The 25,419-nt window shown below is 37.2% G+C and overlaps 1 protein-coding gene across 2 annotated transcripts in view; it reads right to left on the bottom strand.

Moving 5' to 3' along the window:
* The window catches only part of Zfpm2 (zinc finger protein, FOG family member 2), a 424,411-nt gene extending 399,516 nt beyond the window's left edge, over window positions 1-24,895 (bottom strand). Inside the window, exon 1 of one of the 2 annotated variants that reach the window (XM_069991247.1) lies at window positions 24,338-24,895. In XM_069991247.1, coding sequence (XP_069847348.1) covers window positions 24,338-24,377 — 40 coding nt within the window. In that variant the 5' untranslated portion in view covers window positions 24,378-24,895. The remainder of the gene's footprint in view (window positions 1-24,337) is intronic. The other variant, XM_069991248.1, reaches the window with a different exon arrangement.
* Window positions 24,896-25,419: the final 524 nt, after the last annotated feature.

The following is a 25,419-nucleotide window of genomic DNA, read 5'->3' as shown; positions in this document are numbered from 1 at the left end:
ATTCTATAACATAACAAAATCAATAAATATGATTCAGAGTTAGAACTTCATCCTTAAAGTCACAATTCTTCCCATGATTATATCAATTTTATTACAGGATATTTGTTCTCCATTGCAACAATCTCAACTAAAAAAACAAAAACAAAGAACTATAGTTTGTCTGTTGTTTTCCACAGTAGTTGTGTTTGGACAAGCTATAAAACCACTTTTTACCCTTACGCCACTCTGCTTGGTAGAGAGATGAGTTACTAGCAAGGCAGGCACCTGTAGCATGCACACCTTTCCTTTCAGGAAACACAAACTCCTCAGATAGGAGAAAACGAACTACTGCACAGGCACTCTCTTGACCTATTTGAGAAATTATAGAACATTCTGAAAAGAACAATTCCAATTAATTAAAGATGCTCCAAATGATTGCCTTCCAAAAGATAAAGATAAATACAATCATGATATATATATATATATATATACATCTATATACAAAACTCAGAGTTGTAATTACTGTATATATGCATATATATATATATATATATATATATCATTTAGGACTGGATTAGATTCCACCCACATATAAGAAAAAAGTGTGCAGCCTTTGGATGTTAGAGCCCTTCTGAACCTTGTTCACTTGACTTAGAATGATGACCTGTAGTTCCTGCAAATAACATAATTCCATCCATCTTTATGATGGAATAGTACTATATTATTTATATGTACCACATTTTTGTTACCTATTTATCAGTTGTAGGGCATCTATTAGCTATAGCTACTTCCATAGCTGGGATACTGTGAATAGTACTATAATAAAGTGTGTTCAGGTATTTGTATTGTATCCTGATTTATACACACACACATGCACATATACATATATATGCATATATATATATATATATATATATATATATATATATACAAGCACTATCACTGAATCACCTTGTAGTTCTATTCCAGTTTGAGAAGAATATAAACACACACCCACACAAACATCTCCCCCCACACACATACCACAATTAACATTATGGGAAAATTGGGGAGGGGCCGTTGGAGGAGAAAGAGTAAGAAAGTTATGGAAAAGCCAGGCACCGATGGCTCATGTATGTAATCCTAGCTGCTCAGGCAGGAACGTCTGTGAGACTCTTATCTCCAATAAAAACCACTAGAAAACCAGAAGTGTCGCTGTGGCCCAAGCGGCAGAGCACTTGCCTTGAGCTGAAGAGCTGAGGGACAGCACCTAAGCCCAGAGTTCAAGCCCCATGACCGACCAAAAAACAAAACTAAAAAAGAAAATTATGGAAGATGAATCATATGGAAATATATTGTATCTATATGTACTGAAACCATAAGGAAATCAGTGAAAGCTGTTGAATAATAGGGAGGTAAAATGACAGCATGAAAGATAAATAAACAATTATAATATATGCATCTTTGAGATATAATAGTAAGAACACTTCATACAATTAATATGAATTAAATAAAATGAAAACTAGGGATGTATAACAGACTTTTGGGGGGTCAGTTAGGTGTCAGTTGGAGGGAGAATGGAAACTAGAGAGGGTGAAGGAGAGTGAATATGGTCAAGGAACTCTATATGCATGTAGGAAAATAGAATAATATAACGCTGGAATTATTTAAAGATGGTAGAGGAGGTGAGAGACAGTGGGGAGTAAATCAATTAGGGGACACTTTATATAAATATCACTATTATTAATTGTGCAACCAATATATGAAGTAAATATTTTTCATCAAGATGTGGAGGATTAAGATGTTTGTAAAAGCTCTAGATTGTATGAAACAACAATGCTTAAGAAACAATTATCGTAAAGAGATCATCCATTGGATGGATTAACTAGATTTAATATCAAAGTCAGCTCTATTTGTGATGTCAGAGTGGCTTTGTTATAGTGATTTTATGACATGTGTATACTAGTTCCTAGTCAACACAAACAAACACACACCAAATTGCAACCTTTACACATACTACAAAGCAGAGGTAGATAGATAGATAGATAGATAGATAGATAGATAGATAGATAGATAGATAGATAGATAGATAGATAGATAGATAGATAGATAGATCAGATACTACAGGGCTATAGTATGGCTCAAGTGGTAAGGTTTCTACCTAGAAAGCATGTGGGTCTGAGTTAACATTAGAACTTCATGAAACTCTATAGTAGCTGCATGGAAATTCAACCTTCCCTATCCTGACTTCAGTTGATTTTCCAAGGTCCACCAGGAAATGAATACTTAAAAAGGAGGGGTGGTGCCAGGGAAGAAGGTTAGGATGAATGAAGGGGTTACAGGAGGGTGATTGCAATCAAGAATTCAGTGTATATATCACAAAATTTTATGCCAAGTGCTGGCATAAAGAAAGTAACTCAATAAATCCCTGTTTCTTTTAATCCTATATTTATATTTGCTGTTTTTAAAAAAGGTTTATATATATTGAGAATAAGAAAAAATGCCCCTCAATTTTCCAGCAGGTTTTAAATTAGCCTTATGATTCTTTAAGATTGCCTTTGTAACATCTTTTCTTATATCATTTAAAGTTTCATTGAGAAAAGCAAGAAGTTTCACATGACAATCATTTCTTGAAAGCTCTAAGGAAGTTTTTGCACTGAAAAAGATCTTTATTTTAAGAAGCAAAGGAAAAGAGAGGGGTGGGGGGAATTTGAATGAGAGAGGTGTCAACCCAAAGCAATTCAGTAGTTCTATAAGCTCTAAATTTTGTTTTAGCCCACACTGTAGAGTTCAACTCTGACAGAACTACTAGCATGGTTTTTGGGTGTCTGTTTGCAGATGGAGTAGAATTATCAATCCGAACAGACACACAATACGGGTCCAATGTCACTTCTCCTCATTATGTTAATAGTTAATACATGCAAATGAAAACACTCTAGCAATTTGATTTCTTTGAAGATAGTTTGCATATTGTCTTAGCCATAATGACTGTACACTTCTCTCAGCCTCCATTTATGCCAGGGTAGTGTAGTTCATTTTTATCAGCTCAAGTTCATTTTGGCTGCTACTGGAATGTATGTATGTGCATGTGTCTTTTTTTACCTTTAGCCTAATTGCCATTCAGGTACCATAAGCAGATTTTTCATGCTATTGGTGTTTTTCTTAATTAAGAAACAAATGAATTCTCCCTAGCAAAAACGATGGAACAACAGAATAAGATGCCAGGGGCTGATGTTCTGTTTCTTAATTGAAGCAAGTTCTATTGTTCCATGGTAGTAGTGAAGGGGCAGAAATGTCATAAGCATAGAATGTTAATAGTATAAAAATAACATAACACTACTTTTAAAAATAAAGAAAGGATACAAAAAAACATGCTGTAAGAGCTTGGGAAGCATAGATTTTTATCCACATATTAATCCTGACGGTAACAAAGTAGCTTCATTTACAAATCCCTCACACTTAGAAAGCCTGAGGTTCTAACCTCAGTACTGAGCGATACAACTGCCCCTCAACTGCTAGTTAACTGGATCCTACTTATTTGCTTTCCATCAATTAAGGAGGCAGCCAGGGGACATTTTTTCTCATTTGTGAATAAACCAATTCTTTTTTCATTTGCATTCTGTTTTTTTTTTGTCCTACCTGCAGTAAAATCTCAATATCCTACCCATATATTCAATGTGCATTACTATAACCTTAGAATCAGAAGCAAGTAAATACAGAGCCAGCTCTTGCATTTCTTTTCAAGTGAGAAAACTTCATAGTCAAGAGAAAGTTGAGTTTTCTACTAGCTTCTGATGCTGACAATAATGGCATGTGTGGACTACTGAATGGCAAGAGAAGGTGGCATATTTTTCTTTTAAATAAATGCTATGATCACACATTCTCTTATTCATTGTTTTATTGCTAAGATTACTGAAGTCCAAACTTACTATTTAACTTAGATTTTCAAAATGAAAATCTATTAGTGTATTTCAAATAAGCCAGTTAATATAAACAAGGTATCCTATTGTGTTTTTATGACACAGAAAGAACATTATATGATATGGTCTCAAGTTATACACTTCTGAATTATTAAGTTTCAAGTGATATGGACAAATTCCTACTTGCTGCATTTCAGATCTCTGAGTTACATTCAAGTGGTAATAATCAAGTCGAGAACATGGATTTTACTATGCATAATTATTATAAATGTGAATAAATAGATCTTTGTGTAGTTTTCCCCTGTATTTGTTTTTCCTGTGTGAAGAGAAGGGGTCATAACTAACTTGCTCTGTCATACTATTCCTATATCCAGAAATGAAGAGAGGTAACTTTATCCTTTATTTTTCATATTGCCTTTTTTTTTGGCCAGTCCTGGGGCTTGACCTCAGGACCTAGGCATTGTCCGTGAGCTTCTTTTTCTCAAGGCTAGCACACTTGAGAGTCACAGTGCCACTTCCAGCTTTTTCTGTTTATGTAGTACTGAGGAATCGAACCCAGGGCTTCACGTGTGCTAGACCAGCAGTCTATCACTAAGCCACATTTCCAGCCCATCAAATTTCACTTTTTATAATAATATAAGAAGATCACAAAAAATCTTTTTTGGGTCAGGCGTGGGGTTTGAATTCTGGGCCTGGGCACTGTCCCTTAGCTCTTCAGCTCAAGGTGAGCAATCTATCACTTGACAGTGATCCTCAGATCTCAGCTTCCTGAGTAGCTAGGATTACAGGCATGTAAGGTGCCACCGGCACCTTGCTCATGAAAATCTTTAGGTGGTTCTAAAAGCATAGTTCCTGATATTTGAAATGAATATATGCTCAATGATTTTACTGAGATAATTTTCTGACAAACAATATTCAGAATCTATCTTATGATTTATTATACTGACTGCCAATTTAAAGAGATTTCTTTGTAGAAGAGAAGATTCAAGATAAATAAATTTGTATCAAGATAAATAAATTTGTAGCAAACATGATTACATACACAATGAAAGATAATTAACAACTAGACTTTTTGTTCTTTTTTGAGGGGGGGAGGGTCTGGTCGTGGGGCCTGAACTCTGGGCCTGGGCACTGTCCCTCAGCTCTTCAGCTCAAGGCTAGTGCTCTACCACTTGAGCCATGGCGCCACTTCCGGCTTTTTTCTTTTTGCTTATGTGGTGCTGAGGAATTGAACCCAGGGCCTCATGCATGCAAGGCAAGTGCTCTACCAGAGCCACCTTCCCGGCCCTTTGTTCTTTTTTTAAAATTGAGATTAAGTGATTGCATAAATTTCACACATTTCACAGTATTGTGGAATAGTGATAGCAAACACATTTTAACCTTCACAAGGCAAACTGTCATTATCATGGTCTATAAAGTTTGTGAATTCTATGAGCTTTGACAATACAGTTATTTCTTCCACAACTAGACTTTTGAGAATCTGTATTTTTTTTGTTTGAACTCATAATTTTCAATCACTCATTCACCAAATGCAAAATCCTCTAACACTCAAAGGAATCTTTAATCAGATTGCTTATTTCACTTTTTTCTTTTCTTTTTTCTTTCATTTCTGTGTGTGTGTGTGTGTGTGTGTGTGTGTGTGTGTGTGTGTGTGTGTGTGTGTTTAGCGGGGAGCAAGTAAGGGAGGGATGCTGAACTCAGGACCTGAGTGCTGTCCCTGATCTCTTTTGCTCATCTAGTGCTTTACCACTTAAGCCACGTCTCCACTTTCAGCTTTTTGGTGGTTAGTTGGAGATAAGGATCTCACAAACTTTCCTGACTGCCTTTGGACCATGAACCTCAGAACTCAGCCTCCTGAGTAGCTAAGATTACAGGCATGAGCCACCAGCAGCTGGCAACACCCATCCTCTTCTTTTCTTTTCTTTTTTAAATGTGAATAGTTAACAGAAAAAAAAATCATGTTAGTTTTCAATATGTTCTTATATTAGCTGTTACAGACGTAACATTTTACATATTACGTTGCTTTTCTCCATGTAAAGTATAAATTAAAACCAAGGGACAATACTTTGCCTTTGGTCACTTTTTTGATTTTAAGAATCTTGAGAAAAGTAGAAAGATTAGAAAAGGGAACAAAGTAGAAAAGGGAAGAAAAGAGAAGGATCTGGGGATTTTGAGATTTACAAAATTAAGTTCTCTATCTGTTTAAAAAGAAGTGTACTGGAATTAACGGAATTATTCTTAAGAATATTTCTACAATTTCTACAAAGAAATTTTATTTCATTTCTTTCAATTCTTCAAGAAGAGAGAGGAAAAATGTCCATTGTCCATCGTAAGCCAGTAGCAAAATGCTGAGAAACATGTTTTCCTCACTCCAATGCAGTGTGAAGCTGTTTCTGTCTCCCCACCCCCAGACTCTGACTTGCTAACATGGTGTCCCTGCCAAATTCTTAGCACTGGAAGTGAGGGGAAGAGGCCATACCATAACGTGTTGATAATGAGGAGATAGAAATAGCAAACCAGCTGGATTGTCCTAATAAAGTATGTCTGGGATTTAGAGACACAACAAGTATGTGTTCAGGTCATCCAAATGCATTTCAACCAACTGGTTTCTTTGATGACCTTTTCCGATCTCACTCAGGATCTTTCTCAGTAAATTTTGCATGTTAATTCCACAACTGTCTGGGAAAGCAAAACCAAAGAAAATCCAAAGGAAAGAATCTTACTACTTGCTATTGCTGGTAATGATAATTATATTCAAAGCACCTCTGTATTACCGATGGAACCAAAATTTTTAATATAAAATTTTAATATAATATTAATATTAAAAATGAATATAAAAATTAAAGGGATCTGTAACAAATTTCATCTTTTTTTTTACAAATTCTGATTTATAGCTCCATATACCTATTGTAAATATAGATAGTTTACGTTCTATACAATCTACTATCAATCTGGTTTTTTTTAGAAAGCATTTCCTAGTGAAGCTCAAAATAATGTTCTGCTTTGGCAGTATTATATCTATTAGAAAAAGTGAATTTAAGTAGCTGGGAAAAATTGTTCACAGGTTCACATGGCAAAATCTTTTTAATAAAACACTGCAAATATAAATTTACAAAATAAATACTTCATTCAAGTATTTGACAACTAAAATATACAAACCCCCAAACTTATATTTTAGATACCTGAGGGTATTTACTACTACAATGGGATACTCTCCTTTCATGGATTTGACCTCAAAAGTGTCAGTAATATAGAAAAGTCATATTAGTTCATTCCTGTTTAAACTCCTTGCATGTATCAGTTCATGTAATAATCTCTGTTTGGCAATCTGAGAAAACTAAGTCACAGATTAACTCACCCATTCAACAGTACACAAAGAAGAAGCTATCATCTTAACTAAAGAAGACTTTCTACTTCAGAAACATAACATACCTCCTCTTGCGATGCACAATGTACATACAAGCCAATTCTTAATAAACTGTTAAATCCCCGACTTTATTCAGCACATCAATTCAAGTACCATCCTTTAGGCAGCCATGGTACTTTGGGTCTTAAAGAAAATATGTAAGTTGATCTGCCCTCTCATTTTTTCAATAGATACATTGCAAAAGTATTTCTTTGGATATTCTGATTTCTGAGCTAACAAGTTTCCCCAACATATCCAAGAGGGGCAGCAGGCAATTTGATCATTAAACACAGCATTTATGTCCACCCAATTCTGAACATAGTTTCAACTAACATCAAGAATTTAGAGGACTCATCACCATAAAAATGTTTGTATAGTCTTCACAGCTCTGTAATTCTAAGCCAATCATCTTCAGTCATCTATTCTAGTAGGCCTTTCAGTGAGTCTATTTCAGTACCAACCACTAACTTTATCATCAAGAAAACCACTTGTAGCTTTTCAACAGCTGATGGCTAGCACATCAGCAGAACATATGGTAGCTCAAATTCTTGATGCCATGACATACACTGAGAGACAACTCAACTTTTTTTTTGTCAATTAGTTCCCTATTTGCATAAAGCCATCACAGAATACCACTGACTGGAATGCAGTATGGTAGCCTCTACAAATGTCAACTACAAAATTACAATAAAATCTTCAACAGTAGCTGGGTTGTGTTTAGAATCCATAAGAATAAATTGAATAAAACTGACTGTTTAGATCTAGGTACAACAAAAGCAAACAAAAACAAAGAGTCAGGGGGAGGCTCACACTTGTAAAACCCAGCTGAGGCTGAAATTTAAGATCATGTTTAAGATCAGTCTGGGCAGTAAAATCTATCTCCAATTAACCAGCAAATGAGAAGTTAAGTATTCCATTTGTTTTCAGATTGTACTTTCCTTCTTCTCCATATATAATTTCTAGCCTAATGTTTATGTCTACTTCTTTAATGCTTTCTGGACAAGGAGTCCACATATTTTATTTTCTTTGACCTCAGTGACAATTATCAGAAGATGTTTGGAGCGCCATTTATGAATCCCAACCTTCCTGTTTCCAGCAGGGGTATTCTTCTGATATCTCAATGACACTTCCAACTTCAACCTACACTATGCACTGCTTCACTTCCTGCATCTGCTGTTGTGACTTTCCACAAGAACTCGTAGATATCTTGGAAACTTTTCAAGGATACAAACTATAATAAAGTGCAAAAAAAATAAAAAATAAAAGGAGCAACATATTTGGCCCGAAACCAAATTTAAAATATGTCTGCATATAATCACACAGATAAAAATGGAAGACATCTTAATATCTCTTGGCAAAGTAAAACCTTTGATATGGGTGAAAGACAAAGGGTTTGGGGCAGAACAGAACAGAATTTCTGAACTCATGACAGCAACGTCACAGGGACAAACTTCTTTTCCTATAACAGGAACTCCAATTGTATATTGGATTGAACAGATAGATCTTTTATCTAAAACCAAACGATCATACGCTATTAATCTGAGGTTAATAACATCACCATGACCTATGCTGAGAATAGAAAAATGCTATACTTTAAAAGGCAATGTATTTAAAATCTTTCCCTGTGCTATTTCCTTTTCTAAAGTAAAACAGAGTTTAATCTCCACTGGAGAGCTCACTGTTAGTATATACCATAAATGTAATAACTGTTACGGAAAAATTTATCATTATAGAATATCCTCTCCTATGTTACTGCCTGAGTTAGACAAATATTGAAATCTTTTATCAAATACTTTGCATTTCTTCCCCTAGTAGCAATTCTACCCTCTCAACTATACAACCAAGGGGAAAATCAGTAATTTAAAATTTAGTTATACCAGCAATATACACTCCATTATTTTCTGCCCCTGCACCCTTGATTCTGCGAAAGAACTGTTAGTGGTACAAAAACATTGTATGCACTTTCCAGTGGGTGCCCTTTAATTCTCTTTTTATTATTCCTGTTAGTACTAATCTCTAACTGTTTAAAAGTATAATTAGTTTAAAAGTAAAATACAGGCAGACTATAAAAAAGGGAGGCTTATGTGTCACTTCAAACTCCCAGGCCTAAATTGCTAGAGAAAAACAGGAATAATTTCTTGTCATTTTTGCAGACTTTTTTTTACAAAGAATAAACAGGCATCTACCTATATATTTGTTCCTTTTTAAATAAAATACAAGTTGGGACTTATACTGACTAAAAAAAAGTTGTGTGTCTGAGAAGCTTCTGTATCAACATGAACATATTTCTCTGATCCTTTCTAACACAGGAATTTCATTATAATTTTATTTCACCTATGCCCTCTTTTTAAATACAACTATATTTAATACTATATAATATTCACAACAACTATTTTTTGGGCAATACTAAGGTTTGAACTAAAGACCTTGCATTTCCTAAGCAGGAACTCTACCACTGGACCCACAATCTTAGCCTTATAGCAATTTTTTTTTCCTTTTTAAAAAAATGATCTCTTAATGGACATTTAGATTATTTCTCTCATTTTTGTTGTTGTTTATAGAGGCCATGTTGCAATAAGCACACATAGACTGGCTTCTATGGGGCATGTGAAATTATTTGGTCAAAGAATAGATGGGCAATTTTAATTGTTAGAAACTACCCAAGTATCTTTCACAGGAGGGAGGTTGAGACATTTGGCAAGTGGAATAACAATGTCTCTGCCTACTTGGAAAGGAGCATTTATTCTTCTCCATAGTTGATTATAAAACCAGGTTAATGCATATGAATGAATCGGAGGCCTCTACCAAAGACAATCTCATGAGTTACGTAAAAACTGATTCAATTAGAAAGATACTGCTCTGTTCATTTATTTTTGCATGTGCTGTCTAGCCCCAATAAAATATTCATAGTAAACTAGTGAAAGCACTGAGTGATTAGTATTTTAGGAATCAACTATAACACTATTATTAAATCTATATGTACAAGTTCTGTAGTGACACAGAAGGGCTAAGGTTGAATTCAAGATAACAATAATTGTTAGATTTCATACAAAGTTAACCCAAGCTTGTTTGTTGTCTGTTCACAGGTTTCTTGTCCTCTGAAATTTCCAGTGTGTATTTGGTGGGGTCATGTAACTGCCAAACAAATTTTAGACAAGCAAATTTAGCTTTAGTTTCCAACTCGGCTTGCAAAGTTTGAACATCTTAACCTGAACGATGACTTCAAGGTTTTCAATATGGTACACAAATCCCATTAATCTTCCCCAAGACTGTTCTAAAGATACATTCTTTAATATCTGGCTAGAAGTACTCTGTGGATCTTCAAAATACTTCTTAATGCCTTTCTGCTCTTGGCCAAACTAATGATTCTTATAGGCTATGATGCCCTGTAGCAATGATTAGACCTCCTACTCCTCCTTCAAAACCTAACCAAATTACAACCCCATACTAGAGATTTATCCTGATTCATCTGGGTATTTCAGTTCCCAAATTATCTAGTACATCCATTTACCACAAATACATCATAACACACCTATGTCAATTTCCTCCACCACTTCATTGTGCTACTTGAGAGAAGAAACTAACACTGACTCATGATTTTTTTGTATGCTCCCCTTCTCCTGGCTTCACATAGTCCACAACCTTCCATACCATTGTTGAATGAGCAGTGAATGAAAAAGTAAAAGTGTTTAACTTAAGGTAGATTTACAGCGTGATCTTAGTACATTTTCCTTAGGGGAAGGGGCAATATATTAAGAGTAATACCTTAAGAAATGATGGGAGAGTTAAAGCTATTGTTGTTTCATTTGGCTAGCACTAAGCATCTGCTGCTGTATATGATGTACCCTTCTGAGTCATCAGAGAGTCAGAAGAGAATGAGAATAGGTTCACTGTCAACTCAATTAACACTGTAATGGAAATTCATCTAATTAATAGGTAAATAAGTCAGGCACAGGTGGCTCAAGACTGTAGTCCTAGCTACTCAGAAGGCTGATCTCTGAGGCTCACAGTTCAAAACCAACCTTGGACAGGAAAGTCTGTAAGATTCTTATCTCTAATTAGCCAGCAAAAGACTGGAAGTGGAGTTATGGCCCAGGTGGGAGAGGACCAGCCTTGAGTAAGTAACCTAAGGGACAGGCAGAGGCATGGAGTTAAGCTATTTCACCAGCACATATATACACACACACACAATAGGTAAACTAACCAACAAATATATAAATGAGATGATTACAAGTAAAAATCAGTGTAATAAAAATTTTAAAAAGTATAATGATAGGCAAGAGAGTAAATTAAGGTGTATGGAGGGAGAGAAAACTAAACTTGGCCAGGGCAAAGGAAATCCACTCTGAAGAGAGAGTGGATGACGGAAGAAGCATATTTAACCTACACACATGACAATTTAAGAAAGGAACATTCCAGGAAGGATAGTTTGATAGCTGTATGGAACAGAAAGAAGACTCATAAGGATAAAATGTAGTAATGCAAGTGAGTTTATAAAGATCAGAATATCGAATTGGAAGCAAAATTGTATATTTTAGTCTAGTTGGTCAAGGACCCACAGCTACTTTCTATATAAGGATGGCTGATAGTAACTATTTTTTTTCTTTTTCTTTTTCTTTTGTCAGTCGTGGGGCTTGAACTCTGGGCCTAGGCACTGTCCCTCAGCTCTTCAGCTCAAGGCAAGCACTCTACCACTTGAGCCACAGTACCACTTCCAGTTCTCTGGTGATTAATTGGTGACTCACAGACTCACAGCTGGCTTTGAACCATGATCCACAGATCTCAGTGAATAGCTGGGATTACACACATGAGCCACCTGCACCTGGTAGCAACTATTTTTATGATATAACATTTTTTCCCATTTGCCAACTTAAATTTTCCTCAACGTGTAATTTTTTTTCAAAATACAACTTACCTCTGAATCTATCTACTTATCTCTATAAAGTATATGGTTACAAACAAGATGGAATAATAAAGAATAGTAACTAGAGAAAGTGTGAGATAATCTAGGCTATGAAATGAATGTGCGTACACAGAAAAGCAAGTCAACAATTTCATGGATTCAATCAGATACTCAATAATAAAATAGTAAAAATACATACTTTCAGACTACATATTACTTCACAATAACAACATTACCTTAAAATGAAACATCCTTTTAACTGAGTAACTGAGAAGTGTGGCACAAACTGCATACTAAGAAAATCCCCTCCTATTCCCCTTTCCCTTCTTCAGTAAAGGCATTACCTAATTTCAGCTACCACCAGAAACTAGTAGTAATTGCAGTAATCGATGGTCAGTGGTGTGACCATCACAAGATCACTACAGGTGAGCTTCTTTTGCCTAAATCATCTCTCCTGAAAAATTTACCATATCCATTAATGGTTCTTTCCTCTTCCTAAATATTTATACTGACATGATATGGATGTGTTCTCTATGTGTGAGATGTGTTTAGATAGCTAGCTAGCTAGCTAGCTAGCTAGCTAGATAGATAGATAGATACATACATACATACATACATACATACATACATACATACATAAGACAAGATACGATAAATAGGTACATGAATGTATTATTTTATTGTATTTAATGCATCCAGAAGAAACCCAGTCATTTTCTTACAGCACTTTTCTCAGAAGTATCTTAAATGAATAATGTGAATATTTCTTCAGGTTGGTGACAAAAACTTTCATACACTATTCCACTTATCCTATCAACAATATACACCTTATAAAACTCATCTTGCTACGATTACTCATACTGTCCTTGAGACATAGCCCTTAACACTCAAAGAAAAGTAACACATATACTGGAGAGAATTTTTAGAAATCATCAAATTAGCCTAAATCTGAATTCGAGGCTAAACTGTCCAAATTTCCATTCTGAAATACTAATATTATAATATCATACTAATATTCATGGCTAACACTGGAAAACATTGTACTTTAAAACTAGCTACGATGGTTTACGCTTCCCTTCCTTTCTGCCTCCCTTCTTCCCTATTAACTATGTTCACAGCTCAAAACTTTTTGCATGATACTATTCTGCAATAACATAATCTGGTTCACTCATATATCTTCAAGGTGATTTTACTGTTTCAAGTCCTGAGCATTTCTATTACTGAAATACAAGTTAACCTTCTAATAATCTCATTATCAGCCACAAGGTTAAAGTTCAGAAAATGACAGCACAATCATTCATTAACCAGGATCTTGTATATAAAATTGTTCCATTGTATCAATGAAGATTTCTTCAAACTTTGACACTTCTGTATTGTGTATCAACATATTTTAACCTAAGCTACTCAGATTCTATATTACTCAAACACTCAGATAGAGCTGCTAACCTAAATTAATTTATACAGAAATTTTTCCTCTCTGGTAACCAAGACATATCCAAAAAGTATTTTTAATATTAAACTTGGAATTTTAAGTGCTATAGCATTTAACTCATAGGATTATAATAAAATTATATATATACAAAGCCACTCTATATTATAAAGTACCATATAAAAGGCACCTTAATTATCAAGTAAATGTATACCCTCTCCCTTTATGACATGAGCAATGTAAAAGATCATAAATCAAATAGAAGAGAGAAAGGGCCCTACAATTCTGTGTGTAAACTGAATATCAAATGTTAGGGCCTGAACCTGAAAAAAAAAAACAAAGAATTAAATAATGTCCCACCTTGTGGGAGCTCAACATTACTTGACACTACACAGAAACCGACCTTTTTGTCCTTCAGGCTTGCCTACCAGGCCCCATCTTCTATCGCAAAAGCCAAATCATCTGATCCCAAACTAACTGTCAACTGCCTGTGATGGTGGGGAAGCCAGACATCAATCAATCAGGTTTTATCAGACGCTCTCTTCGTTTCTCTGTTGTGCTCATCTTATCATCTGACCCAGTTGTAGCCCTGACTTCAGAAGCTTAAGAAACTTGATGGCAAATATGCGCCTGTTTGTCCAAGATGCACATTGTTCAGAAGTGGGTGATATTTTTAGCAGCTGCCTAATATATTTGCAAATGAACTCTTGAAAATTTCGGAGTTAGAGAAGTCCTACATTGCTCAGTCTCCGCTGTACACTGAGTGTCTACCCGCTGATGGGATACCCAGTATTTCCAAAATAAACAAGAGTAATTACATACAAGGAATATATTATAGGAAAATGCCCTTATTTTTACATCAACTTGGCAAAGAGGCTATCAAAATGAGAACTGGCGAATGTCATCCCAAGAAGAGAAAGACAACCTGACTGAGCAAAGTGTACAGTACAGACTAAGAATCTATTGTCCCAAATAAATAAAAATAACTCCGAAGAATAAAAGCCTTTTTATCTATTTGCACTGTCTTGGAGGGGAAAAATGGTTTACAGATTCAATGCTGTTGTCAAATCAGTTCCATAATAAGTTCCTGTATAGCAAGGAGAAAAATGGGGGAGATTATGTAATGTCTCATTTAATCAGTACACATTTCCAAAATTGCTACATAAAAGTGAGAAGGGTAAAATAGAAACCTATTTTGTGGAGGTAAGTTCTGTGTATTAGCATATGTTTTCTGTGCCTAAACTTGTCTTCATTTCTCTTCAAGGGGAAATTACCCAAACTTTCAGATCTTCTTTAAGACCAAAACAATCTTCCCTATAAATATAAGATTTCCATTTCTTATATATTCACTTATGTATTCAATCACATAGTCACTGAACTATAACATACTTTGAGAAGATTTTTTTAAGTGGCATAAAATTTATCCAAAAAAATCTCATCACAAAATGCATACCTTCATCATAAGTATAGGTTATATGAGACCACATAGGAATACAGTGATATATCAATGGCTGAAAATGCATATTATGAAAATAATTGGGATGTAGTAAGAAAATTATTATTCCAAAAGCTTCTCACTGAGTTCAGGTTTTTGTAACTTAAGTTACAAAGCTTTATTTAAAAAAAATCTTTGAACTCAGTGACACACTCATACTGAAAAAGAAAGCTTACTGCTATATGGAATTTTATGTTGTAGAGACACTATACTGGAAACTAAACAAGTTTTCATTGGTAAGATGAAAAAATTCCTTTTGCACAACTGTAAGAAATGAAAAAAAGATGTATTTAAATACTTTCTTGCTTGGTAGGAAATGTACTCATTACCCTACTCATGTAACCCTGATGTACAGTATCTTTACAATAAAATTATTAATAAAAAATACTTTCTTGGGGACCACAGGACCTAAAATTAATCTAGGATGTGAGGCCCAGAGTTCACTCCATTATAGAAAAAAAAAGAAAAAACATCAATCTATGACACAAACTTCATCAGCGAATTGTAAACAATCACATATTTTCATTATATAGTATGGAAAGATTTAAAGCTACACTTTCAAATTTGGGAATCCTGTATTGAGCAAGAGAGACATGAAAAATATGTACTGTATTATTTAATTGTTATGTAAATGCATTATTTAGTTGATAGTTTAAGTATCTTTAAAGCATAAGTTTCTTAGTTGTTTTCTGCATAACTCTATGGGATTTCGGCCTTCAAACATAAAAACTTGTAAATTACCTATTTTCAATATTCTAAACCCAGTTCATGACAGGTTTCTATAATTTCAGAGTATACCATACCAAAAAAAACACATCTTTATTAAAGAGTATACCATTATTCAGCATTCCAAAAGGAAATATGGTTAAAGTTAAAAGTTAACATTTACAGACTAATAAGATACGAGAAAAATAGTTGCTTCTAATTCTAAATTTTATAATTAGCTCTTTGTTCAAGTTTTCAGATTTTTGTAAATTTTTAAACAAGAAATTTAACGCTGCTCAGCAGTGGCTCTTGCCTTTAATCCTAGCTACTTTGGAGGCTGCATTCTGAGGATTGAGGTTGGAAGTCAGTCCAGGCAGGATCATCTGGGGGATTCTTATTTCCAATTAACCACCAAAAAGCCAGAAGTAGAGTTGTGGCACAAGTAGTAGAGTGCTACTCTTGAGTAAAAATGCTCAGGGACAGTACTCAGGCCCTAAATTTAAGCCCTCTTTGGATCAACACCACAAAAAAAAAAAAAAAGGATTATGATTGGAAAAATGTCCATCAGTTTGACAGTATATAGTTGTCAATTATAGTTGATAACCTGTCTTATTCCCTTTTGTAGAGGCTACTAAAATTATAAAGTTTTGTGATGTCCTAGGAATAAGTTATGATGTTACAAATAGTTGTAAGTTGCTCATGATAAAGATGACATTACCAAAAGCAAAATCGTGTACATAAACAAACAAGACTAATAACCATTCATTCAACATCTTCCAACAATTCAAGGGGGACACTTTCAAAATAAATAAAACCAAATAGTTATTGGCAGAAAACCCAGATGAAATGAGAACCTACTTTATGTTAAACATTTAACTGATACCTCTCTGAAGCACATTCCTTCATATATATATATATATATATATATATATATATGTATATATGTATATATACATAGAATATTAATTGAATATTAAATGAAAATAGCATCACATATAGGCTATAAGAAGAGTTGACCTTAAGTTTTGAACAGTGCTTGGAATGAGTAATTATGTGTTATTATGTATAGACATTGAGCACTAAACATTCATTTTTAAAGTCTCCATAATTATGGCATGTATATAATTTCTCCAAGCACAAACAATTTACCATTGTTTGGTGCCAGCAATCTTGAGGGTAGAGTTATCTCCGGTGGCATTTTCTTTATATAGTGTTTACGGTGGCAAAACTTTTTTAATGATAAATTCCAATGATCTGTCTTTATTTTAATGCTCCTTTTAAGTGATCAGTCTATTGTTAAGATTATTGACAAAATAGCATGTGTTTTATTTCCTGACTTACAGTCAGTCCTATATTATCATTGTAAACTGTTTTCAAAGACATTTATCCTTGAAGATTACTCTGTAGGATTTTTCTAAGATGAATATTTGTTCATATTAAAATATCCCCAGGTGAATTCCTTCCTCAGACTTGAAAATTCATGGCAAAACTCTTGCTTTAGACAAGGGACATATCATTAGGCAAAACTGGTTCTTCAAGGTACTTTTGTTATATGCCGAGTATTATTATAATAAGAGACCAGAGAAGACAAGATGAAAGAGAAAAGAAAGTCTTTTATTTTCAATTGTGAAATCTTATGCCACACTATATATAATACCTACTAATTACCATACATCCAGTTTTTTAGAAGTATTTGTCAAACGCACAAATTACTAATGCTTTAAATAATCTTGACTCCTCTCTACCTTTTTGTCACCTCAAAAAGACTGCCTGACAGTCTTGGTATGACACTCTCTAGGCAAGCCTCTAGGCTTTAATATTTAAATCTTACCTATCCCTTGTGATTGGAATTCAGCCTCTATTCGCAAACAAAAACTAAATCAATGTTCTTAGAGTTCAAACTAGATCCCTAAACAGTTTGCCACTCTCCATGCACAGATAAGATAAACTTTCTTTGACCCAAGAGATGAAGTTGCCATGACGATCAGAGAGTCCACTTTCTATATTGATATTTTGCTGATGTAACAACAAATAGAACCAGATCCTAGTGCCGATAATGGTGATTAATTAATACTAATATTGATCCCTACAAGCAAGAGACAAGGCTATTAACTTGAAGCCTGAAAAGTCAATTGTTACCTGTGGCAGAGATACTAGGAACTGATTTGGAAGCATAATAAACAAATGTGCTATCTTTATGCTAATACCTTTAAAGAGATAGTTCTTTCGAGAATGCCAAATAATATCTGAGTTTATTAATTTAATTGCATTTCAGTTTTTATACATGTCACCTTATTGAGTGATATGTACTTACCCCTTTATCTATGTTGGAAACACATTCTCTGGCTACTGAAGTAACCGATTTCTGCTGCTATTCATTTGGAGAGAGAACGAGCTGATAATTTTACACAGTGGCAGGCGCTGAATTAGACCAAGTTTCAAAACCATCTGCAGTGTTCTGAAATGCCTTTGGAACTGGGACAGTCACAAACCATCCAAGGAATATTCCTTAGAGGGTAAGAATTCCAGTTCACAGAGCCTCTCACTCTGTTTAGTGAGCACAGAAAGCTTTTCTTGAAAAGTATTTACTTTCACACACACTTAGTTTTAGATTCCTCGCAGTTTATCCTACCATCCAAACATTTCCTCTAAATAATACCGTTTCATTTAAAACTTGGTATACATAGTTATTTTGAAGAAAAGTTCATTTGGGAAGGTGTTTCTTTGAAGTGTGAAATTAAATTGCAGAATGGAAAGTTAATAAAGTTAGTTTATTCATTTGATACCTTTAGGATGGGATTGAAAGGTAAATGACAAGTTTGTTGCTGATTTGCCTTATTTGTGAAGAACAAAATCTTCCATTTCAGAAATCCACACATTTAGTCTTAAATATCTTACTTTAGTCAACATGTTAGGTTCAGTCTCATTTTCTCTAAACTTTTACAGTGGGAAGTGGCCAATTGACAGTTCCATTTCTTTTGTAAAAAATTATTTAAAAGAATAAATAATTATAACTAATACAGGCTACACAGTTTATGTAATCAATGTATATCTTAATTTCTCTACCAAAAGCAAAGCAACACATAAATCTTTGTATTAACCCCTAAACATATAAGAAGCATTTAGCTAGCAGAATGGAAAAGCAAGACCAGATCATCACCTTCCTTTGTAACTTCACAGCATCAACTGATGTAGCCCATGACAAATCATATGCTTCCTGTGTCTATGTTTAAAACCTCTTGGAGTAAAATTAAATTTACAAAGGCTTATTGGTAGTGTCCAAAACGATCACCGAGCTCTTCAGAGAGACAGATTCACCTCCAAACTTCAAAGAGATGCTTCCGTTTGTAACTGGTCCTATGTAATTCTATTACTCATAAGATCTCTACCCAAAATTATAGAAAATTCAAATTTTGTACTATGTACTTTTGGCTCTCTAATTTTTGGAAAGTTAGAAGTGGAGAATGTAAGAGCTGTTCTATTAATTTAAAGTCACATTGCCAAGTTTAGGCCTTAAACTGCAAACAGTGATAGAAATGCTGGTTCATTTGTATTTGCACTGTTAGTTTCTTTAAACTTTAAAATACCTGACTTCATGATTAATGGTCTTTTACAGGTAAACTTTTTCACATTCTCTTTAACTCGTAAACATCAGCTTTACTAAACCATCCAATTTAACATTTACACATTTTAATCTGCTAAATAATGATTTCTAGATTTTTTCTAAAAATATGTAGGCAATGATATCATTTTAAATTTGTAAATAAACAAATTAATTTTAAATAATCTTACAAGCAATGGGTACCATTCTCTTTTATTAATTTTATAACCAATACACACAATACATATTTCTTTACTTTGTGGTCAGGGTAAAACTGATTTTCCAAAATATTTCTCAGCCCAAACTATAAAAAGTTAAATCCTCAATATAGACCATATTACAAAACAAAGAGAAAACATTTTAATAGTGTTTATAAATATCCCTAAAATTCATAAGAAATTAGTAATTTATTTCAAAGCAAAACCAGGTAAAAGCCAAGATATCCATCCTAACTATGTGTAAGAATGATCAGGATATTTCCAAATGTGCATAGCATTTTCAAACCCTCTTCTACATAATATTAACTATAGTAGAGTAGATAATTAACCCTCAAATTATGGAATGAACATTAATGGAAGAAACACATAAAAGCTCTACACTAAAAAAGTAATAAAAATAGAACAATGAAAAACAGAACACATTTACTTCTTCACATAGCATCATATTGATTCTAGAAATGATACAAGCAGGGTCATTCTCATGAAAAATATTATATAATAAATTTAACGCTAATATTTTAATTTTTAGAACAGTAATCCTTTTATAAGAAAAACAGCTCCTACCATCTACTCCTTAAAAACTAGCATAGACCATGAAATGTGTAAGTTAGGCGCTTGTACCGGCTGAAATGGGGAGATCACTTCAAATAACAAAAAGGTAATTTAGCCAATGCTAGCAGATTCCAACTTAGTCAAAAACCTCTGCACTGAACTGCTAACAAGATTACTCTTAACATGGAAGATTTTGCTTTCAGCATTTCTATTAATTCTCAATCTCTGCTTCACTTTCCAAGAAAAAGAAACGTTCTGCCTTTTAATTCAGCTTCTTTCCTCCCTTTCCTACTTCAGTACAAATGACCGGGCGCCTGGTCTAGACTGATCATTTCATTCTTCAAGATTGAAAACACTGAGCTACCTAAAAGTTTTATTTAAAAAAAAACTATCATAGTAATAAAAACAAAGTATGTCTCATTCACTTGTATATGAAAAAAAATATTTGAGTGTCCTTCCTTCCTCTGTAACTCTGCCTCAGCTTCCAGGGAGCACATACTGACACTGCTTTGCAGAAGACAACAGAAAAGAAAGAAAAAGAAAAATAATATTATGTCCATTTTTCCCTGAACCTCCAAGCAGATATATTTAGGTGTGACAGAAGTTGGGGGACAGCCAGGACAACGAACACATGATTAGAAACAACAGCTTGAAGAAGAAAATAACAATAAAACTGTACACTCACATTTCCTAATCATAAAGAGAAGCATTGGTAAAAGGGGGTGGGGGAGAGAGGGGAAATCATCTTTTCTGTCATAAATTTTGCAGTGCAGTCCCAGAATGGAGAACAATCTGGGCAATTTATTGGCATATTGGCAGGAGGTGATAAGGCTAAAACAACAGCAGCAAGCAGCTGTGCAGGGGAGATGGGCTGATAGCATGATACAGCTCCACACCAAACACCTCCTGTCCTATCAGGGCTTTTTATCAAACCAGGATTACAATAATAGCTTATGAGGGAAAGCTTTTGAAGGGGAAGGCAGAAAATATAGTCTTGGAGTAGGAAGAAAAAAAATCTGAATTTTGGGACAAAACATGGGGGCAAAATACATAATTTATCACTGTATTATCAGGAAATCCAGGCAGTCTAATCAAGGAGCACTGAGTGACTATTTTTTGCCTTATCATCCAAAGTGGTGGAAACGGAGAAGGAATTATCAGGCTTCTGCAGATTGCTGGGCTGGAATTTTAATGGTAATAATCGGGTTTCTGATGGTATATCTTCTCTGCTTATCTTTCCTATTATCTCTTCTTATCTGGCCAGTCATCATAGCAAATTAATGGTGCTCTTTCAGCGTCGCCTTTTTATCGCTGCCCGGAGAGCACCCAAGGGGAAAGAATAAGCAAAATATTAAAATACTGCATAAATCACAATTTTAGATAGCAAGGAACTGTATGCAGTAAAAGAGAGAGAGAAAAAAAAAACTGTGCCCAACAACCTTTTTGTCCTTTAAATTGACTGTCTTCAGAGTTTCTGGTATAAGCTGACTTTTTGCTTGTCATAGTTGCTCTAAATTGGGTATGTTTTATCAGCAGTGCCAAGGCTTTCTTTTCAAATCCTGGACATTTCCAAGTTTAAAATGTAGTTTTGAACTAGAACGTCAAAATGGTATTGCTTCACAGAGCCTCAGCTTTCTGATTATTTTCCAAAGCTGATATTTGATCTGGAATCACAAAAGTAACAGTTATTTGTACTAGAAAATAGTGTTCGTCTGAAATTAAAGGAGAACTATAATAGTAATGACTGAGTATCAAGACAAACTTCGCTCTTTGCAAACCTAAAGGGCACAAACATCAACAGTTTGTAACCAACCAAAATGGCTTTTGAGCTGCTGAAGCTACATTTAAATATCTCCTCCCCTAAAGCTGTGAGTTAACACTGCTAATCTTTAGCGTTGCACTTTCCCTAAGAGTGGAGAAGAAAGGTGTCCATATTTGCATTGATTATCATTGTGTCCCCAAATTGAATCTAATAAAAGCTTAAAATGCATGTACATAACAATGCACACATAAAAATATATCATCAGGAGATGACCACTGTGAACAACTATACTGATATAAGAAAACTTTTGGGAGTTTTTGATAGTTAATAAATCATAGCATTCAAATAAGCCAGTAAAATGTTTTATGACCTATAACACAAGAATATCATCAGTAATTAGTTCCAATGCTTTAATCTTCAATTATATGAGGTGGACATAGAAGGAAAGAAAAAAATTAATGTAGCTAATTGAGAAGATAACAAAGTATTCCCAAGTAGAATCAGATGGTCTTTGTGCCATACAATCAATTAATATTAATTATTTATTAACAATCTAGACGGCAGCCGTGAGCTAAAAAGCATTTGCATTTAATAATGTTTATAATAATATCTTTCAGAAAGCACGCTTTGTAGCATAAAATGTGGTATTAAAATAGACGGATCTGATCAATTTAGTGCTAAAAAGTAGAAGTCAATTGATTAAAACCATTACTAATCACTCAAAAAAAAAAAACCTTCAAGAACAATATTGCTACTTGATTCAAAATGCTTTCGGCCCAAAGTGAAGTCCACTAAGATGCAATAACAAATAAGTTGCCTAGGCTGGAAACTGAAGTTCAGGGGAAGAAATCCCCTAAAGAACAGCTAGAAAGTCATGTTTGAGAGGCAGGCATTATTTATGTATACAGACACACACACACACACACACACACACACACACACACACACACACGAAGTAACTGTAGTAAATTGTTCATAAGTTGGCCCTCATTTCAAGGACAAGTTGATTGATAAACTGCATTTTCAACTTACATCAAATTTAATTTTTTAACTTTTGGGTGTGGGGGGGGGTCGTGAGTGTGATTAAGAAATCAAGCGGGAGGAAATTATTACTAATGCCTTACTCCGAAATTGCATTATAATTAGTTTCACACTAGTTGCTAGACTGTATAAACTGTATGAGGAAACAGAAACATCACAAGGTTTCTGCGAGGGTGGGGCAGGGGGGAACCTAGGTGTTTTTTTCTTTTTCTTTTTCTTCTTTTCGGCCAAAGCGTTGAAGATATGTCGCAGGCCTCTATGAAACAGAGTTGGGGGAATTTTTTCCCCAGCCCAGAAGAGTTGACCTAGTTGGTGTCTGTGAGTGCGTCTTAGGCAGGTGTCTCTGGGCCGCGGGGTCCCAGTGGTTCCTCTGGGACCTCGGGGCGCTGGTTTCTGCGCTCTGCTCGCCTGAGCTGCCCGGGACTCTGGGGAGGGACTGGGCCCCTCCCTGCGCCGACTTCTGAGGGTGGGGCGGCGGAGGGGGCGGGGGTCAGACCCAAACGGTATCCCGCAGCGCCCGGGGTCGCGGGGAGGGCGAGCGCCGCCTCCCCAGCCCACCCCGGGGACCCGGCGGCTGGAAGCCGCCTCGCCCAGCCCTGCGTCTGCGGGGCGGAGGCGCACGGCCGCCGCGGGTGGCAGGGCGCGAAACTTTTTACACCTACTTTTTGTTTCACTTCGGGTTTGGCGTGGCCCCGGCACCGCCCAGGACACTAATTCGGCCCCGCCTGGGGAAAGGGATCCGCCGGCTTTTGGGGGAACTCCGGTGGTTTGGTACGGTGGCGAGGGGCTTCCCAGGAGTGCCGGGCCGTCACGCGCGACCATAATGACAAGAAGAAGAAGAAGACCCTGCGGGAGTGGCACTGTCTACTCGGACCCGCCAGCCGACCGCGGGGACGCGCGGCGTGCGGGGGGGGGGCACTGAGGTCCAAATCAAAATACAAATAAAGATGTATTTCTTTTTAAAGAAATGGGAAATATTGGGAGTGGAGAGCCTACACGGATCCAGAAATGGGTTTGCATCCTAGCTTCGCTCTGGCTTGGGCTCTTGGGAGCCGATCCATCTATCTGTCTGTCTGTCTGTCCGTCAGTCCGTCCGTCCGTCTCCTCCGGGCGTTGGAGCTTCTCCCTTGGTACACACGGGCGTCCGTCCATCAGTGTGTCCGTCGGTCTGTCTTAGTTGTCCCTGGGATTCGATTGCTCAGGCAAAGTTTGGACAAATCCAGAGGACGAAGAGCGGGTTTCCCCCCCCTCTCACGAGCCACCCCCCCCTTCCCTTCCCTTCCCGCGGCGTGCGCCCCTCGCCTCAGAAATAATCCCACCAACTCCGGGCCCCGCGCGCAAACTTACGTTTGATCTGCCGGGGTTTGCTCTGCTTTCGCCTGGACATCTCGGCGGCGGCCGCCGGCGCTGGGGCTCCCGCGGTGCCCGCGGTCCCGGCTCTGGCTCCCGGGGCTCCCGCCGCCGCCGCCGCTGCCGCCGCAGCCGGCCAGGCTCGGGCCGCCGCCGGCCGGACTCCAGATGCTCCGGGCGCGCGGGATCCGGGCGCTGGGCTCCTCCGGGAACGGCGGCGGATCCACGTTTGGAGATGAGCAAGCGAATGAGAAGACGAGAGTGGGGGGCCCCCCGAGAGAGTGCGGCGGAGGGGAGGGGAGGGGGGACAGGGGGAGCGCGGCGGGGTTGGGGTGGGGGAGAGAGAACGGGGGATCTGGGAGCGAACGGTCAGCGGGAGAGAAAAGGGGAAAGAGAGGAGGGGGCGAAAAATAAAAAGAGACCGAGAGACAGAAGAGAGGGAGGGAGGGGAAGGGACTGGGGCGCACGGGAAAGAGGGGCTGCGAGAGGGGGCGGGAGGAGGCGCGCGTCGGCTTCCCCGGTCCCCGGCGTGCGGGGCAGATAGTCGGGCGCCGCCGCCGCCGCTCCGGGCCGCGTCGCTCGCGTTCTGCCGCGGGAGGTGTCGAGGCGCGCGAGGGAGGGGCGCGCCGGGGCCGTGGGGAGGGGAGACTATGCCAGCAGCCAGAGGAGGATTGGCTGCGTCCAAAGCCAGTCCGGATGCAAACTGGGGCCCTGGCCTGGGTCGGGTGGAGCGCCGGGGATCGCGGCGTGGCTGGGGTGGGGAGGTGGGGGCGGGAGTCGGGAAAGGAGATGTGGGGCTCGGAGGGAGGGCCACCTTCTGCAGTTGTCACCGCGTCGATGTTGGGTCCCCGCCCCTCCCTCCCTCCCCTCTCTTCCAGCAACTTCTTCCAACAGCCTCCTCTTTGGAGGGACCCCCCACCCCCACCCCACTCTTCCCCCTCTCATGCCTCGCCCAAAGGATAGGGCACAAAGAAATCTCAGTCTCTCTATAAACTTTGTGCTTCCACTTTAGCCGACCCTCCTGCCCACACAGCCCCTGCTTCCCCGCAACCGCCCCCCCCCCCGCCCTTGAAGCTTCT

Source organism: Dipodomys merriami, unplaced genomic scaffold (genome assembly GCF_024711535.1).
Source record: "Dipodomys merriami isolate MVZ:Mamm:240054 unplaced genomic scaffold, mDipMer1.0.p SCAF_4, whole genome shotgun sequence".
In the NCBI taxonomy this organism is placed as follows: Eukaryota; Metazoa; Chordata; class Mammalia; order Rodentia; family Heteromyidae; genus Dipodomys; species Dipodomys merriami.
The sequence above is the reverse complement of the archived record's forward strand: the minus strand, read 5'-3'. Positions and strand labels throughout refer to the sequence as shown.